This window comes from Nelusetta ayraudi, unplaced genomic scaffold, assembly GCF_046127955.1.
Source record: "Nelusetta ayraudi isolate G7.1 ecotype Tasmania unplaced genomic scaffold, CSIRO-AGI_Nayr_v1 ptg000011l, whole genome shotgun sequence".
Classification (NCBI taxonomy): Eukaryota; Metazoa; Chordata; class Actinopteri; order Tetraodontiformes; family Monacanthidae; genus Nelusetta; species Nelusetta ayraudi.
The window spans coordinates 9,212,771-9,229,853 of record NW_027466061.1 but is presented as its reverse complement, the minus strand read 5'-3'; the positions used below and the strand labels follow the sequence as shown (position 1 = coordinate 9,229,853).

Genomic DNA, 17,083 nt, shown 5'->3' with positions numbered 1-17,083 from the left:
TACGTGGCTGCGGTTCAACTTGTTGAATAGACTATTTTTTTTTTTATTTTTTTTTAGAAGAGCGCAGTGAAGCGCCTTCACTTCCTCTTCCTGAAAAACGGAGCGTGGAAGACGTGGAATTTACACAAGGATTTGTTCTAATTACATAATACCTTATATTTATGGACTGCTGCACCCTGTTTTACTGCTTCTTTTTTTTACTTCAAGCTTCCTCGACTGCTGACAAGTTGTATAAAGAAATGATGACCCAAGTCACAGATCATACATTTTTATAGCACTTTCAGTTGGTTTTTGTCAGGACCTGCGGTTATATTTCTGATGTATCTTCCTGTAAATGCTATAGTTTGTGAACCAGAGAAAACAAAACAAGAAATGTTCTGCAAAGAGGAATTCAAGTTTGGTTTTCTTGTGGTGTGTTTTCCCGTCTGTTTTAATGGTTTTAAAACATTGCAGCCTTCCACAAGCAATTTGGCCTTTTTAAGCACTAGTAGCCCTTAAAGATACAAAAAAAAAAGAGAGCAAAATCTCAATTAATTTGTAGAGGAACATAAAGCCTCCTCTCTAAACATGAAGAGGACAAACAACAGCATGTGAATCAACTTATCTGCCACAGTCTCATTCAATCATAAATTACCTTGTGCACATAGCTGTTTCACAATAAGGCATCGTGCAAAACATCACAACAGAACAGACTCCTTTGAATTTATCTCAGCTCAAGCAGATGAAGGGATTTTCCAACCAAACAACCCAAACTGTGTGAAATGAATGTATTGGATGAGACCAGGTCAAACAGGGAAATCAGATGCGGGAGCAGTTTGATGCAATAAAATCCAATCTCTCACAGTTGGATCTTAATATGTCAGATGGTGCTCTCGGATAAGATATATGGGCACCATAATGCTCAGAGGATGATGCATGACGCAGTAGGTGTAGGTTCAGTGAGTGGCTGCAGCTGCTGAGAACGGAGAGCTGAAGAGCTCATAATTCATCACGCCACTGTGGGAAGACTGATAAATATTTATGCTCCCACTGGAAGTTCTGCAAATGGACGCTGCAGGTGACAGACACTGTGCCCAGGGTCGGCCCTCAGTTCAGGACTTGGTGGAAAACAATGCGCTGCCCAGGCTGAACCTCCTGTTTACCGTCAGTGGTGACTCACAGAAGCTTATTGGTGTTTCTGATGGATGTCTGAGCATCTCAGGGATGAGATTCATTTTCTTGGGCTTTGAAGATCAGCTGCATCAGTCTGTTTGCAGGATAAAAAACCCATTTTCTGAATCCACCATCATTCACCATTTCCACCCCTCTTTTAATACAAAACGTTTAGGGAGTTCATTTTCTTGGTAATAATGAGAGGTTCAGTTCACATAATACTGTTAAGAGTTAGTTTTGCTCTGCACCAGATACACACATGCATCTGGGGAAAGAAACTTTACATTTATTTTCTCCATGTTTCTGTCTGTCTCTATAGAGTGTGAATTTTTGCTTCATGTTCATTCCAATAGAAAGAACAACAAGTCCTGACAGTGACTTACAGGGCCTTTAAAACCTGCTGATCCTTTGCAGTGAGCCTTTAATATTTGTTTAAGCTTGTCTAAGCTTGTTTACATTCACTCTAATAATTCTTTGTCCCTGTTGGTGGCTCTGATCTTGCTTTTGGGTGAAATATGACATTGATAGCAGGCCATAGAGGCCATAGTGTCTCATTAATCACTTCCTTGTTGCAACTGTTGCGTAATTTGTGCAAACCAGCTGAAATGCAACTGGTCCTCCTCAGACATCACCTGTGGGCTCTGCTAGCACGCTGATGCAAGAGGCTGATCTTCATGCGAACAGTCGATGCGTGGTCTGATTAGACTCATCAAAGGGAAACAGAGGAATATAGGGTAAATTGATCTTCTCAGCAGGGAAACCAAGAGCTTCATGAGTCTTCGTCTGTGCTCTCCAAATATCAGATTAACACAAAGATTCAATGATAGTCTGAGAGGTGGATCTGCAGGGTCAAAGGTTACACATCATCTTCATTTTCGAATATTTTTTCTTATATCCTGCATTAGGATAGAGACTCAGAGACTCATCCCATGGCTGCAGTAGAGCGCTACCCCATGGTTAATTGTTTAACTGCTCCAAAAGTCACTTGAAAAGGGTCGATTTGACATAATATGAAATATACAAGTCGTGCTATCTTCAGGGACGCACCTAGCAAAAAATCTCACCTCCCAATTGTTCACTTTCAAATTGCCATAGCTCAATCTACTCTCAGACGAACCATCTGCGCATCTTTGGTCACTGAATTTATTCTTTGGTTCACCAAACCAATGCCTCAAATCTCCTCAAAGTTAATTTGGTACGTTTGTATACAGAGTATAAACAGCTGAGACATTCTTGCCATTTGCCTTTGTGCCTCTGAGTTCCATTCACAGCTGTTCCATATATTGTTCCATATATTTTAAAAGCATCTCTATGCAGTGAGGCAATGATGCAGAGGGATACTTCAGCAAAAGACACCACCTCAAGATTTAGACTTTTTTGTGTGCTCTGACTTTCACAACCAAAAGAAGGACATGCAGCTTTAAAAATGAAATACCTCAGAGCTGTCTGTCAGAAACCGGGGAAATGGCTTTTTACTGGCCAGAGATCAGTCTTTTTATTCTGTTCAGATTTTCAATGATCTTCTAGTGAGATTGACGTGAAGCTGCTGCATAACCCTGCAGACTGCCGGTATTTTTCAGTGCCCTTGAAGGCTTTGTTCTACGCGGCTCTGAGATGCATCACTGTCTGACGTAAATGGACCAAGAGGAAATAAAACCAGCATAGCCAACCGGAACAAACATGTCGTTTGGATTTCTCTCTTATAGGTTAATTGTCAGAGGATTTGGACTTTTATCATAGCATGTTGTGGATTTCTCTGGTCTTGTCACTGACAGAGAAATGAGCAGCTTCAAGTTGAACCTGGTGGTACTGACCATTCCAGGTTGGCCCCAGTGTTGCCTTCTCTGGACTTTTCTTCCATCTCTTGTGTGAATATCACTTGATTGCATTGGAATTTACTCATGTTTGTCTCATGTTTTCCAGGGAGCAAAGTATGCTGACTCCTATCTCTCCTGTGAATCAACTGAGTCAGTCATCCTTAACTTGTCCTGCAGGGTTGATTTTGCAGAAAGTGTGCACTTGTAACTTGTTCCTGTAAAAAAAATAAAATAATGAATAATAATAATAATCTCTTTCTGTGTGGAGTTGGCATGTTCTCCCTGTGTCTGCCTGGGTTCTCTCCGGGTTCTCCGGCTTCCTCCCACACTCCAAAAACATGCATGTGAGGTCAATTGAACACTCTAAATTGTCCGTAGGTGTGCATGTGAGTGTGAATGGTTGTTTGTCTCTATGTGGCCCTGTGATGAAGTGGCGACTTGTCCAGGGTGTCACCCTGCCTTCACCCTAAGACAGCTGGGATAGGCTCCAGCAGACCCCTGTGACCCTGAATAGGAATAAGCAGCTATAGAAGATGAATAATAATAATAATAATAATGATAATAATAATAATAATAATGATGATGATGATGATGATGATGATGATGATGATGATAATAATAATAATAATAATAATAATAATAATAATAATAATAATAATACTCCTGACTTTGTGATATCTTTAAAAGGAGCTGTAACCTCCCCCACATTAGTGGCCACACCCCTTGCCAATTTGTAAATATATACAAAGATCTTGCAATTCATCTCCCAAGTGAGTGGACATCTTCCATCCAGATTCAATGCTCTCTCCCGCTGGTGATCCAAGAGGAGGCTCCATGTCTCTGCAGACTATGTTTTCAGTGTCATTGGAGGCTTTGCTCTATGCAGGTCTGAGATGCATCAAGGTCGCTTGTGCTCAACAGCATGGCAATCCCACAATAGGAAAAATATGCACTCAGTTTTTTCTTTTTCTTTCTGTCTTTCTTTCTTTTTTTTTTTAAACCTAATCCAAAGACCGAAGTGTTTGCAGTGAGCAGTCAAGGACAGGGTCATAGAACAAAAGAATCAATAAAGCAGGATTTTTTTTTTCATCTCTATTTCTGAAGTCTGATGTCAAATCTTTTTTTTTTTTTTTTTTTTTATCATCAGAGAGACTCCCTGGATTTGCACCACACCGTTCACCACACCGTTCACACCGAGCAAGAAAAAATGCCTCCCGTATTCCCACCATCCAAAATGTCAGGTGAAAATATGAACCGTCATATGGAGAAGGTGTGCTCCAGCAGTCAAACACTTCTTGCCAAGAGAAACCAGTGAAGCTGTCAACAGCACACAAGGGAGGGATAGAGAGTGGCAGAGAAAAGGGGAAGTTGTCTGGGCCCATGACCCCTTCGCTTCATGACGTGTTAGTCAGGGTGGGCAAGTTCCAGCTGAAGGATTTGCTGCTTAAATTGTGGGTGCAAGATAGTGGGTTGGACCTCTGTGTGGAGCCAGGGAAGAAATACAATCTTTCAAACGTTTGTGTGCACAGTGAAGACATGAAAATTCCCTGCAGAGCATTATGATGATGATGATGATGATGATGATGATGATGATGATGATGATGACGACGACGACCAGCAGAGAGAAATATTTCCATTGTACGAATAGACATTTTTCCAAATCTTATAATGCATTGCTCTGGTTTTCTTTGAATGTGCACAAGAGACAGAGACAGAACATTTGAGCCACCCTGTCTGCATGCACGTGGACGCATTCTACGTTCCATTCTAAGAGTGCTTTGTTTCATGTGCAAATGGAACAAATGTTATCCACGGTTTAACATTTGCTCTCGGGTATTCTTACGTCTCAGCTCACCTACTTAAACACACCTGAAGGTCTGATAAGAAACGAGGCCATCAAAACACCTGTGCAGAGACTTTAGTTCTGCAGCGTTACAGGTTTAACAGGTTACCAGCGCCACTGTAATAATGACTGTTTACTTTTATTCATTATGTAAGCTTGGGGCTAGAGTACAATCTGCCAATGATAATTTGAAGCATAAACAGAATCTAGTGACAATTGTGAGCTTTTTGAACTGGACTTTGCTCCCATCTTGTGGCCAACACTTTGAAAATACTTCGCTTTTTCAATTGGGCAACACGAGGATACGTAAGAGAAACAACGCGGAAATAAACCGAGTAGCATAACCGCTGGGAACTTGGACCTTTATCGGTTCGTTTTATTTCATAGTTCTGGCGCGCCCGAGAGAGAGATGAGTGACTTTAACCCGCTGGTGTTGATCGGTACCGGCTCCAGTTTTGCCTTTTCTGCTCTTTTTTACAGTCTTTACAAAGAAAAGCAAGAGGAACTGAGAAAGCTGCGGGTGAGTACAGTTTCTGTTTTGACCATCACCTTATCAGAGATTCTTTTTCAACAGGCCTGTAAAAACACCTAAGAAAAGTCCACGATGTAAACTAATACAACGTAAATTGTTTGCTTATTTATTTATTTATTTATTTATACTGGTTTCGTGCCTGCTAAAACGCGCGGGTCTTCACTTCACGAGTTATCGGTTCTCTTTTTCTGAACCGATACTCTCCAGTTCGGTGACATCGGCATCCGCTGCCTAGTGTTGCTTCCTGCCTCTGAGACGTTTAAAGTGAGCAGAGGATGGAAACAATCCGCACATCTACGTCCTACAGTTATTTGAAACTTGTTCGACTGCTTGCTCTCCCTATTTCAGGCAGTGCCACTTTTCAAGCCAGATGAGCATTTGCTTAAGCTACTCAAGGCGGCCCCTCTCAAGCGGCTTCAGTATGTCGCTGTGGAAGGTACGGACAGTCCAGAATGGCTGCTTCAGGGATCAGGGTTTCAGAGCCATCACACTTTCCTCCTCCTATTCGAAGGTGTTGTCGTGCCAGACGGAGAACCTCTGGCCAGCCAGTTTGTCCCGCGGTGCTTCGGTGTGGTCCAGAAGGTTGTTGTGAAGGAGTACTGGAAATACTGGAACCCCACCTTGCAGACATGGTACATCAGGCTCCTTCGTGAAAGTGCGTCCCATTGTGATGTCATTGGCCTAAAATGCGAGGGATGCCATTCATTTACAGGAACTCCCGGACGCAGAACAGAAAAGAAACCAACAACGCGGTGCCTTTCAGCTTGGTCAAACCTGGGTTTTACATCATTGACTTGCGCATGAAAGTTCAGAACCCTCTGGAAGCCTCTGGCTGCTACCTGGAGCGTGTCCACTCCAGGGTCCGAGCTGCTCAGGAGGGCATCCTGAATGTGGTGCTACAGGGCATCAGCGGGGAGCGGCCGGAGAAGCTGGAGGAGAGCGAGGAGCTGCTGCGTGTCGGGACCGCCATGACCGGCTTCGGCGAGGTGGTGCTGGAGCACGGCGACTCCATGAGACTGCAGGCGCCGCGGGACGGACGCCAATACGTCCTCGTACCCTCCGACCACAAGAGCTTCGTGGAGAGGCACGAGGCCACGGCCAGCACGTGGAAAGTGCTGTCGGCTGCTAGCGGCATCCTGGGGACTTGCCTCCTGGCGATCCTCCTTAAGGGCTCAGGGGGCAAACGGGACGGCAGGTCAGAGTAGGTGTGGACGCTGCAGGTGGGAACACTGGGAACTACTGTAGCAGCAACAACTGTTGACACGTTGACAAAGTACAGCAAAACCTGTCCCACTGTGACAGCTGTTCTACTTTTACTTGATCTGCTTATGTTATGGCCATGATGGGGTTTTCTTTTACACTGAACACTACTGAAGCTGCCTTGTATATAATTCCTCGATATTAAAACCATTCATCGCACATACATCCAACTGTTAACAGCTTCCTGTTAAAATTAATGATTCCACATTTTGGGAAGGGGTCCCAGAGGGCGAGTTTGACACCTGGCTGGAACTGTTGTCACTAAAAAAAGGGGAGGTAACAGGGCCCTTGTAACATCAACACAGGGGTGCTTGGGACAAAAAAGGGCAATGGACTGTTCTTGTGAGATATTCACTGACAGACTAGAGGAATATGTCGCACCCTTGGCCACAAGGGGGCGACATAGTTGGGTGGAAAAAGCATGCTCAAGTATGAGTTATAAATGTAATTTTGATTGGGTGAGGGCTACTGGAACATTTTACACCTGTAATGAAAATGCAGCTGGCTTGTACTGTTAGATGTTTGTTTTTTACCCTCTGTGGCATTTATACTATATGGTTTTAATCTGGAAGAAAGGGAACTATTGCCTACAACCACGTTTAAATGTTGACTGTTGTTTCTTTACGTTAATAAAATGATGTGAAAATGAGACTGGGGTTCTTCTTCTTTATTTGTATGTTGATATTCACACAAGAAAACCCCTGGATGTGATATGATAGCTGCAGAGAGTTGCTCCCTTGATTCAAGACAAAGTTCCTTCTTCTTGAGGCTTGTCTTCTCTCGGGTGCTCCTCTTTAAGCCTCCTCTTCCTCCGAAGACTCCTCAGCTTCCTCCAACCACTGGATGAACTTCTGGAGCTGCAGACAGGTAATCAATAATTAAAACACAATAAAATGATCTAATCTACATAACTGGTTGGAACGGTTTGCCTAAAATCACACAACAGATAGGACCAAGGGCTCCACCCACCCCCTGGTTCTTGCGGAGTTGCTTGCTTTTGTCGGTGGTAGCTCCCTGGGAGAACCAGCGCAGGATCATCTCCTCCTCCAGGATCTCCAGCTGATACATGTTCATTAGAACCTGGATGGAAATATCAGTAAGGACATCTTAACCCTGGTTAAGCGCTCACTCATTGAATCCATTCTCACGTTCAACATTTCATCCTGGTACAACTTTCTCACCACCAAACACAAAACCAGACTATCCCACATAATAAACCAGGAAATATGTGGTTCACTACAAACTCCTCTGTCTGAACTGCACAACTGCTGTGTGATCAGAAAGGCCACTATGATCACAGAGGGCCCTTCTCATCCCCTTCACCAATCATTCCAACTACTGCCGTCAGGCAGGAGGTAGAAAGTCCCACTGGTCCAAAAAAACACCTACAGAAAATCTTTCATTCCATCTGCTGTCACCATCATGAACACCTTCAAATAGAACATTCTATTTTTTTCTAACATGCACTTTTTTGTTTTTATGTATTTATTCATTTTTATTGTGTGAAATGTGTCATGATGGAATGTGTTTGAGCCCCGTCGAAGAAGAATTTCTGTCACCATCTGGAACATACAATAAAGTATTCTATTCTAAACAATGTTCATTGATTGGCGTGCTTTTCATCTTAATAGAATCTTTTGAATGTCTCATGCCATAAAAGCAACAAAACAATTGAAAAGTGTTTCCATCAAATGGTTGGAGCAGAAAGGAGTACACTAGATTGGTCTGTAGATGGCAGTGCAAACAATAATAAAAACAATAATTCCCTGAGCAACATGAAACTTATGTTAGTGGTTGTGGTAATTGTTTCAATAAATGAAATGGGGGATTTGCATGCGTCAAAATGGAGAAGGACATCCAGCCACTCTTTGTTGCAAAGTGGCAGTGACCCTGACCTTGACCATGGCGGCCCAGTGGTTCTCCTGCTCCAGGAAGTGTTCCTCAAACGCTGATAGACAGTCGAGATGGTCCCGTGCTCTTTTTACGTAGTTCTTGAATACTGGGGCCCATTTCTTTAGCAGCTGGAGGAAAAAAGTGAAAAGTCACATTTTTGTGATTTGTATCCTTTCCAAATTGCGTTTTTTCAATTTGTTTTTTTTCTAAGTAAACATACAGGAAGGAGCAATGCCACATATTGCGATGCAGTGAGCTGGTCCCCTTGCTGCTGGAAAGGATACTCCAGCACCACTCTGGTGATGATCTGCATCACCTCCTTCAGGGTGATATTGTAGGCGTACCTGAGGGGGTGGAGGGAACGGACATCAAACTATCGTGCAAATAACAACTGTGAGATGGGAGGCAGCTTTTGATAGACCCTCCTTACTTCAGAGAGTTGATCTCCAGCACCAGGTTGTCACAGCTGATGTTTTCCTCCAGACCTCTCTGTAGAGTGCCGAGCACCTCCATGTGGAACACTACGACACAAGTCACATGTATGCAAAAGAGGAGCGAGGGAGGGGCTTTTCCCATGATGGCCCATGTTGAACTCACACTATCTGTGAACGTCTCACCTTTCACGTCGTCCATCTCAGGGGAAGGAATGACGGGATCGTCGGGACCCTCGGGCTCACTGTCCTCACTTTCACTCTCAGGGTTGGGGTTCAACACCAAACCTGTCACACGAAAAAGAGAAACCTCAGACTGTTGCATCATGGGAGGTTCCAGTTCAGGTTCTGTGGTTAAAAACCAGTACAAAATAAATAAATAAATAAATAAAATCTGCTGCGCTACCCCACAGACACTGTGCCAGCTCTTCGTCCTCTGTGTCGTCCAGACTGCTGGCCTTCCAGATGTAGCCTTTCCCCTCTGCCCCGACCTCAGCCGGGTTGAATGCTGCAAAGAAAAGGGACAAGGATGCTTCAAAAGCCTGAAAGTGTTTAGTTCGACCGCATATTCGTAAAGGCCACAGCTGGTGAGCACCTTTTAGTTTCGCTTTGTCTTTACTGTGGCCAACCTCTGCGTCGTCACTCAGGAATTCGTCATCATCCTCCTCCTCTTCCTCGTCTGGATGGTGCATGGACACGACAGTGCCCTCCGGTAAAGAGATGTTTGGTCCCATCACCACCTTAAAAAATACATTAAAAAAACAAAAACAGCAGCAGTAAGATTGGGGTGATTTCTGCAAATAGCTTCTAATCTGACTTGAACAAAATAAAGTCACAAGCAGTCAAGGATGCTGTAGGACGGCTACTGGAGTCTTGGTGCTCTTAAAGACACAGGAAGACACTAAAATGAAACCTGTTATGTGCCATTGAAATTTTAGTGAGAGTATCTTGAATATCCCAGGCAGTGTAGCAAGCTGACAATCTGGAAGTTAGGGAAATATCTGCATTGTCAGTTTTGCAGTATCGTAATAACAGAAGTGTCTTGAAATTTTACTATACTATACTGTACTCTACTTTAAAGCATAGTTACTATCATCCCACAACATAACCGTCATCCTAGTGCTCCACTTGTTCATAAAGACACAGCAGTATTTGAGCAAAAGCGACAGACACCACAGTTGGCACAGAAAGAGGGGAGGGAGGCAGATGGAGCAAAAACATGCGCGGCTTACATTGAACGCCAGGACGCACTGTTTGTTGAGCGTCACGCCTTCTTTGACCACAACTCTGTCACAGACAACAGACTGACTGATGGCCACGTTACTGGAAATGTGAACGTTATTCCAGATGTAGGCATGATCCAGGTTGACATTGTCTCCTAGTGGAAAAAAAAACAAAAAACATTTTTGACGCCAATGTTATTCTATTTTACATACATTAACATGGATACGCTGGATTTAAGCTCACCTATGCTGCAGTTATTCCCGATGACGCTGTTCGAAATGTAACAGTTGGCGCCAATGCTTGTGTCGTGGCCGATCAGAACGTTCTCCTCCATCTGGCTGCCGTGGCCCAGGCTGACTCCGGACCCTCGGTAGACGTTGTGGCGGGAATACGTGCAGCTCCGCCCCTTCTGGTCAGTGAAGTTGGCCTCTGGAGTGATGGGGTAGACCCACCGCCGTACGAGGTCCGACGACACCGAGTCGTACATGAGCAGGTTGGACACTCGGACGCCGTAACCGTCTTTGGTGACGTGCATGTGTATCTGGTTCCCCAGAATCTGACGGAGGATGAAAGAATGGCGTAAGTTTCACTGAATGAAAATGTTCTGCAAGCTCAAGGGCCCATGTCACACCCACGTCCTCGTCTATGTCGCCCCAGACTCTAATGCAGCACCCTTTGTCATATAAAAACTACTCTAGCTGGCCAGAAAACAGCATATTTAGCTCAATGATTACAACCTCCCATCGAGATGGAGACAGAAATGAAGTGATCTCATAGAGACAAGTCAACACACAACTTATCAGCCTTCTGCGACATCGTAAAGGGCTGATTTTAAGAAATGTACGTATTCACGTAAACCCTCTGGAAAGTAGAGAAAGCAAAAAAAGTAAAGGATGGACTTCTCTCATTTCTTGAGGACTCACTGACAGCATAGTGACACTGATCGTGTTAAAAAAAAAAAAACAACAATAACGTGAATTTGCACAATATGGGACAAAAATAAATTATTTAGGTTTGTTTGGTACCTCTTCATTGACTAAAATTCCTCTGACAAAGTCATCTCTGGTTTGGTAGTCGAAATTGTCAGTGAAGAGCTCAGCAACCTAAAAACAAGAGACAGTCAGTCAGTCATGAACCCGATTCACTTGATTTTCTGGACAAGAGGAAACCTACCTGTGGCGAGCAGATGCTGATGTGACAGTCCAGGAGATCGTGTCTGATTTCAAACTCATCACTTCCACTGTGGAAAATGTTCTGCAAAAAAAATGAAAATAAAAGGAGCATCTTTTACCTATCAATGTAAAACCAAAACCAGAACCAGAAAGGAAAGGCTGGTGTTTTTGTTACCACGGGAAACTGTAGTTTCTTCAGACCCTGCGTCTTCTGGTAGTGTAAAAGCCGCTGACTCTTGCTGTCCACGCCGACAATCACGTCATCTTCCTCGCAGCGGGACCTGTGACCTGGTGACGACTCCTTAAAGACCATTGTCATGACTGAGATATTCTTCTCCATTTTCCTGCGCTGCCTGAGGACACAAGACCATTAAAAACATAAGTATACAGCCCAAGCAGCACAATCAAGAGTACCGTTTAGTCCTAAAAGTGCTTGTATCTTACCTGTGCGCTTGCAGCGCCTCATTAAGGTCAATATTTGATACCACATCTCCATACACGAGTACAAAATCCGAGCGCAGCAGAGATTTTGCATCGACATCCCTGAGGACGTCCCCGAGAGACCGGTACATGTCTGAGGTGATGATGTGCACCGTGTTGGGAGAGTTGGGTCTACACCACTTGGACTTCCTGTCGGGGCACAGCAACAGAGTTACAGCATGTGTCACTGGAGACGGGTTGTCTATGTGGAGCGCAGGCCGGGTGACACTCACTGCAGGTGTTCCTTGATTTTGCTGGCCATCCAGCAGCAGAAGACGAACGTTTCCTGCACGCCGGTGGAGGTGAGGAACTCCATGGTGTAGTCGATCATCGCCACGTTCCCCAGCGGCAACAGAGTCTGTCGGCGATCATGATGCGACAGATGTGGGGTCAATTGCAGCAATGGGTCAAACACACAGCTAGATCATTCAGATTTTGTCGTTATTGATAGACGACACACACCGACGCAGCAGATAAATTAATAAGGTCTAGGCGTAGGATTTGTTTATTTATTTTTTATTTTTACTCTTCAAAATGTTTTGATCAGTTTCCGTAGAGTCCTGTCACTGTTTACAGCATGGGCATATGTTAGCTTCCCTTTAGCCGTCGTGTTAGCTTCAGCTCTTACCCTGGGCTGGTCTTTGGTTACGGGGAAAAACCTCCGGTTGAAGCTGTCAGCGACTAAAACTGCCTGCAGCGGCTGCTTCTCCTCCTCCTGCTCGCCGGCTCCTTTTCGGCCTGGTAGCCCAGAGCCGGAGCGACTCTGTTTCCCCCCTTTACTCGCCATGTTTGACACCCAGGTGCTAACGCAGCAACTCTGTCGTCAGACAGAAGTTGGCTACGGTAGCCGTCACAGGACAAGCGCCATCGCACCGGGCGTTCCCACATTCGTCGCACCGTGGAGTTGAGGGTGAAAGGATGAGGGAGAATAGATGAAGGGAAGGATGTATTAACATTGTTTTGCTGAAGGAGCATGATGTTCCTAAACAGTTATCAAATCATACCACTGACAGCTCAGTGCATACTTTAAAGGACTTAATTCACATGAATCCTTTTAATGAACGTCCCAGTTAATGTTCAAGATTTGAATATGTTACTCGTTCTAAACCCAACTTTACTATGAAAAATAATGGATAATGACAAGGAAATAATCACATCACTGACTAGTGAAGCTCTCAGTCAGGATGCAAGCACGTCATGACTTATTGATACCTATTTCCTGCTCACCCACTCCCTGACCACATGTTGGAAAAATGACACACATTCTACAAGATTTTCTTTCAAGATTTATTATATTAGAAGCATGAGGAAATGAACATATGAAACAACATGTTAAACTCGGACAAAACAACAGAATATCTGGTTCCTGCCCTCCTTGAGTTTAGACGGGAACCTTCATTAACGGTCTCATAGAAGCTCAACAGTTGCTCATTTTGTTCTCAGCCACTTCAGATTGTTAAACTCAAAGCAAAACTACTCAAGGTGTTCTGTGATCTTTTTGGCGTGCTCCAAAACTAAGTTGTAGCGCAGAGTTTTTGATGTCCAAGAAGCTGGAATCCCCTCAAGTCCAATCTGTGACAATTATAAAAAGAAATCCTTAATTACATGTGCAACAATTATTGAATGTGTATATTTTAATTTAAACTTAATTTTAGTCATACCTGGGCCCCAAGGCAGGCACCAATGAAGGAGCCTCTGCTGCAGGTGCACCCCCCACAGCTCATGGTATCTCTGACAGCCTGCTCATACTGTTTGGCTGTCAGGACTCCGTGAAGAGCTGCTTGGAATGCACCTGGCAAACCTGAGAGAACATCAAGAAAAGATACAATGAACCACTGTCAACTGTTTGACAGCAGGCAGCAGCAGGATGAATTAAATCAACAAGTCATGAAAGGGGATAAAATATGTTTTTGTGCTTACCTCAGGAATTTATGAAAACAGACGGGATTAGCTCCTGTGGTGTCTTTGATAAATTCTGTTTCACCTGATTAATGTGCCCTGACAAGGAAAAAAACAGACAGCAAGCACGTGTAAAAAGAAAAAATACAAAAACAAAACAATATATACCTTTGGTGTAAACATACTTTACATTAAACTCCAATATCATTTCATCTCTACATTGTTGGATAGAATTTATTCAAACTTGCAGAAAAAGACAACAGTTAAGTCCTGTGACTTAGTGGGAGAAAAGCAAGAGTTCGGCACGCCTCATACCAACGACTGCTTTGTCCAGATCCTGAGGCTGTTTTCTGTTTGGGTCATTGAGCTGACTGATAACAGAGTCCAAGGCATTTGGATCAGGACCATTCAGGATGAAATGCTCCAGGAATCTGGAAATAACATCCATGAACAATTTTTTAACATGTTTGTTCTCCTAAAATGCAAAAGTGATTTAAGATGCTTCAGAATGCCCATAAATGAACTGTGACAAGTATGTGGTTGAGCGCTTAATGTAAACCCAGCTCGCCTTGCAGCTGCCAGAGTCTCTGCCACACACGCATCATTGTTCTGCGTGACACGAACTGCCGCCTCGACCTTCTCCAACATCTCAGGCTTTCCTGCATAGAAAGCCACTACTGGAGCCATTTTGGCTATCCCATCCATCTGACAGTCGTTCTCATCCCCTGTGATATATGAATGATAAATAGACTTAAGTTTAATTGTCGCCAATCAAGTGATTTTTATTTCTGGGATAAACATGCTGCAGGTTTACCTGTCTCCTCTTTGCCTGCGTCCACATTCTTCAGGAAGCCCTTAAGACACCCATGTCTCCACGGTCCGTCGATGGGCAACGGAGGACGTGGGCCTTACCAGAGCACAAAAGAATTGCACACAGGTCAACAATTCCCATTCATTTTTGCATCCGACTTAAACATTTCCAGGCCACAGTAAATGATAAATCTGTCTTTGGCAAATAAAATATTTAATATGGATGTAACCATACCTCCTTTCTCTCTGTAGGGATTGTTCAGAGGTGTGTCGTACTCTGTTCCCGGCCCAAAGAACTTTATTGTGCGCTGCCTCAGATCATCGACATTAAGGCCTGATGAAAGAGGTGAAGGAGGGTAAGCAAACAAAAACATAGCTGTAATGCCACAGACATATAGTCACAGAAGAAGAAAAACAAGCATGTAAATGTGAATGGTTTAAATTTTAACACTTCATTTGTCACTCATTTATTAAACAACTCGTTGTGCTGAGGGGTCAAGTGTGGGGTGTTTGTTCCATGTCCACAACAAATGTGGAGCTGATTAACCTGCCATCAAGCCCTCTGAAGGCATCACATGTATGTCACAAGAGTAGCGCAAGCAACAAAAGTAAGAGCAGAGCACAACAAGAAAATTGTTGCTGTTGTTGTTTTTGCCTCAAAGACATTCAATGAGGGCCTCTCTTTGAAAAACAGTTGGTTTGGGTAAGGCAAAAAGTCTACCTCCACATTCAGACAATGACTCCAGCAGTACAAATGCCTGGTCTCCATAACAGCTCTGCTTGCCCGTCTGCCTCCTGTAGAAAGGGTTCTCAGGCTTTGGTCGGAACTCGGGGTTTTGGTTCTCATCCAGAATCCCGCGCAGTTTCTGGAGGTCATACACCCAGTGGAGGGGCTGCGCTGTGAGGAATGAATGCGTTTCAGACTTTAGAATTAAATGATGGGACACTATTGATAACAAGCAGCAGAACTATGTGTGATGTTTCTGAGGACATCTCAAACAGTTACAATCGTACGTATTATGTTTGCTTGTGCGATACGGTTGGGGAAAAGGACAGACCATTTACAATTCAGAGGCTTCATAAGGAAATGAGCAAGAAGGGGGTGAAAACATGTTTCTTACCTGCTGCATCGGCAACAGCTGACCCCACAATGGCTCCTCTAGCTCTGTTGGCCAGAGCTGAAGCCATCTGTTAAAAAAAGGTTGAGATTCCAGAGAAAGGTCATTAAATTAAAGTTTGAAATTATTACAGTTTTAATCCTAAATCAACTGAAGGGATCAGAAACATTTTACAGTCAAACTTCAAATAATAACAATAAGACACAAGCTAAAGGAGCATTACAACTTGGAGAAATAGTCTTCTTGAGTAACTGCATCACAACATAACATCAGCACTCATCCTTTATCTCGCTGTCCAGCTGTGTGTGGACCAGCCACTTATCGCAGATTTGTGGATCACACATTGTTGTTGTGACATAACTGCAGTAGTTCTGGAACTTTCACTGATGGACAAAACGCGTATCAATTATTTAGACTGTTATTCCAGTCTAACTAATTTTAATTTGAAATTCGACCACAATTTCTATACTATGGCAATCCACGTGTGGTTTCACGATATTCTTACGATATTAAAATATGAATGTACATGTATATCACATGCTCAACCTATGCTGGTTCAATACACTACGTTTGCCCTTGATGCTCGAGATAGCACGTTTGACATCATTGTGGTTGTATAATATTACGGTGTCCAAATGCCCTGTTTTCCAAGGACACTTCCTGTTTCTTCCTGTATCCGTTCTGTTTGTTTTTGTTTTTGTTTTGTTTTTAAATAAAGAGATGAAAAATATATATTTAAAAATAAATACGAAAAAAACAAACAAACAATTATCTATCATTAACGAGTATGTATACTTTAAATATACTGAAATCTTTAAGTAAAGTTCGAGTATCACAATGCTGGGCTAACTATCCTGGTTTTCGGTGATCAAAATATGGTCACCCTTATAAGTTGTCTCTTTTGTATTTGAACAATTTACACCACGATGTCTATCTTACAGCACTGACCACAAGCAAGTCAACAGTAAGTTAGCTAACTGTCGAGGCGCTAGCCAAACGGCGCTACTTAGTACGGCACAGACACTGGCAGACATTAAGAGGTCTTACCTTCCGCTTGAATCGATGTGCGATATGTGATAAAGATCCTGCAGTGCGACGTGTTTTACGCAACGTTTACAAGCCTTCCTGATAGTTAAGGGTTTTTACTGTAGCTGACCATGTTTTGAGATAAGTTAGCTCGTTATCACCCTCAACAGGACAACGCAGGTAAAGCAGGAACGGGCGTACCGGTGTTCCAGCGGTTTACATTTAAATCGAGGTCTCCATCTAGCGACCACAACGCGAACTGCAGCAGGCATCAGCGAAAGAAAAGGAACAATGAACGGCACACACGTCAGACCTTGGCACCTACAGACTACAGTACAAGGAACTAATTGCAGATGAGAACAGTGATATTATTTCCTGACGGTGTGTTTCTCAGATTAATTTTGAAACATTAAGCCTGCGTGCACA

General features: G+C 43.5%; 3 protein-coding genes across 3 annotated transcripts; 1 reads left to right on the top strand and 2 right to left on the bottom strand.

Moving 5' to 3' along the window:
- Positions 1 to 4,823: 4,823 nt before the first annotated feature.
- On the top strand, positions 4,824 to 7,253 carry mul3 (mitochondrial E3 ubiquitin protein ligase 3). The gene is made up of 4 exons (XM_076020589.1): positions 4,824 to 5,332; positions 5,693 to 5,780; positions 5,856 to 5,976; positions 6,057 to 7,253. Exons 1-4 carry the CDS (start codon positions 5,222 to 5,224, stop codon positions 6,547 to 6,549), a joined length of 813 nt encoding a protein of 270 aa, XP_075876704.1. The 5' UTR covers positions 4,824 to 5,221; the 3' UTR covers positions 6,550 to 7,253.
- A 3-nt stretch (positions 7,254 to 7,256) lies between these two features.
- Positions 7,257 to 12,640, bottom strand: eif2b5 (eukaryotic translation initiation factor 2B, subunit 5 epsilon). Its single transcript, XM_076020588.1, has 16 exons — positions 12,433 to 12,640; positions 12,038 to 12,162; positions 11,769 to 11,954; positions 11,500 to 11,677; positions 11,326 to 11,406; positions 11,178 to 11,255; positions 10,396 to 10,708; positions 10,161 to 10,306; positions 9,524 to 9,668; positions 9,335 to 9,436; positions 9,115 to 9,216; positions 8,928 to 9,018; positions 8,718 to 8,841; positions 8,500 to 8,625; positions 7,574 to 7,684; positions 7,257 to 7,461 (listed from the first exon to the last, which is right to left on the bottom strand). The coding sequence occupies exons 1-16, from the start codon at positions 12,589 to 12,591 to the stop codon at positions 7,399 to 7,401; spliced, it is 2,130 nt and encodes a 709-aa protein (XP_075876703.1). The 5' UTR covers positions 12,592 to 12,640; the 3' UTR covers positions 7,257 to 7,398.
- A 437-nt stretch (positions 12,641 to 13,077) lies between these two features.
- selenoj (selenoprotein J) lies at positions 13,078 to 16,826 on the bottom strand. The gene is made up of 10 exons (XM_076020587.1): positions 16,679 to 16,826; positions 15,635 to 15,701; positions 15,235 to 15,411; positions 14,749 to 14,847; positions 14,518 to 14,610; positions 14,272 to 14,428; positions 14,019 to 14,134; positions 13,725 to 13,802; positions 13,466 to 13,605; positions 13,078 to 13,376 (listed from the first exon to the last, which is right to left on the bottom strand). Exons 2-10 carry the CDS (start codon positions 15,699 to 15,701, stop codon positions 13,278 to 13,280), a joined length of 1,026 nt encoding a protein of 341 aa, XP_075876702.1. The 5' UTR covers positions 16,679 to 16,826; the 3' UTR covers positions 13,078 to 13,277.
- Positions 16,827 to 17,083: the final 257 nt, after the last annotated feature.

What these genes read in the sequence shown, in the direction of transcription:
- eif2b5 (XM_076020588.1), bottom strand. Translation starts at nt 12,591, where the DNA reads ATGGCGAGTAAAGGGGGGAAACAGAGTCGCTCCGGCTCTGGGCTACCA. An exon ending in AGAAACTACAGTTTCCCGTG is followed by an intron (nt 11,407 to 11,499) that starts GTAACAAAAACA and finishes TTTTTTTTGCAG; the next exon opens with AACATTTTCCACAGTGGAAG. An exon ending in CTGGAGATCAACTCTCTGAA is followed by an intron (nt 8,842 to 8,927) that starts GTAAGGAGGGTC and finishes CCACCCCCTCAG; the next exon opens with GTACGCCTACAATATCACCC.
- mul3 (XM_076020589.1), top strand. Translation starts at nt 5,222, where the DNA reads ATGAGTGACTTTAACCCGCTGGTGTTGATCGGTACCGGCTCCAGTTTT. An exon ending in AGGAACTGAGAAAGCTGCGG is followed by an intron (nt 5,333 to 5,692) that starts GTGAGTACAGTT and finishes TCCCTATTTCAG; the next exon opens with GCAGTGCCACTTTTCAAGCC. An exon ending in AACCCCACCTTGCAGACATG is followed by an intron (nt 5,977 to 6,056) that starts GTACATCAGGCT and finishes ATTCATTTACAG; the next exon opens with GAACTCCCGGACGCAGAACA.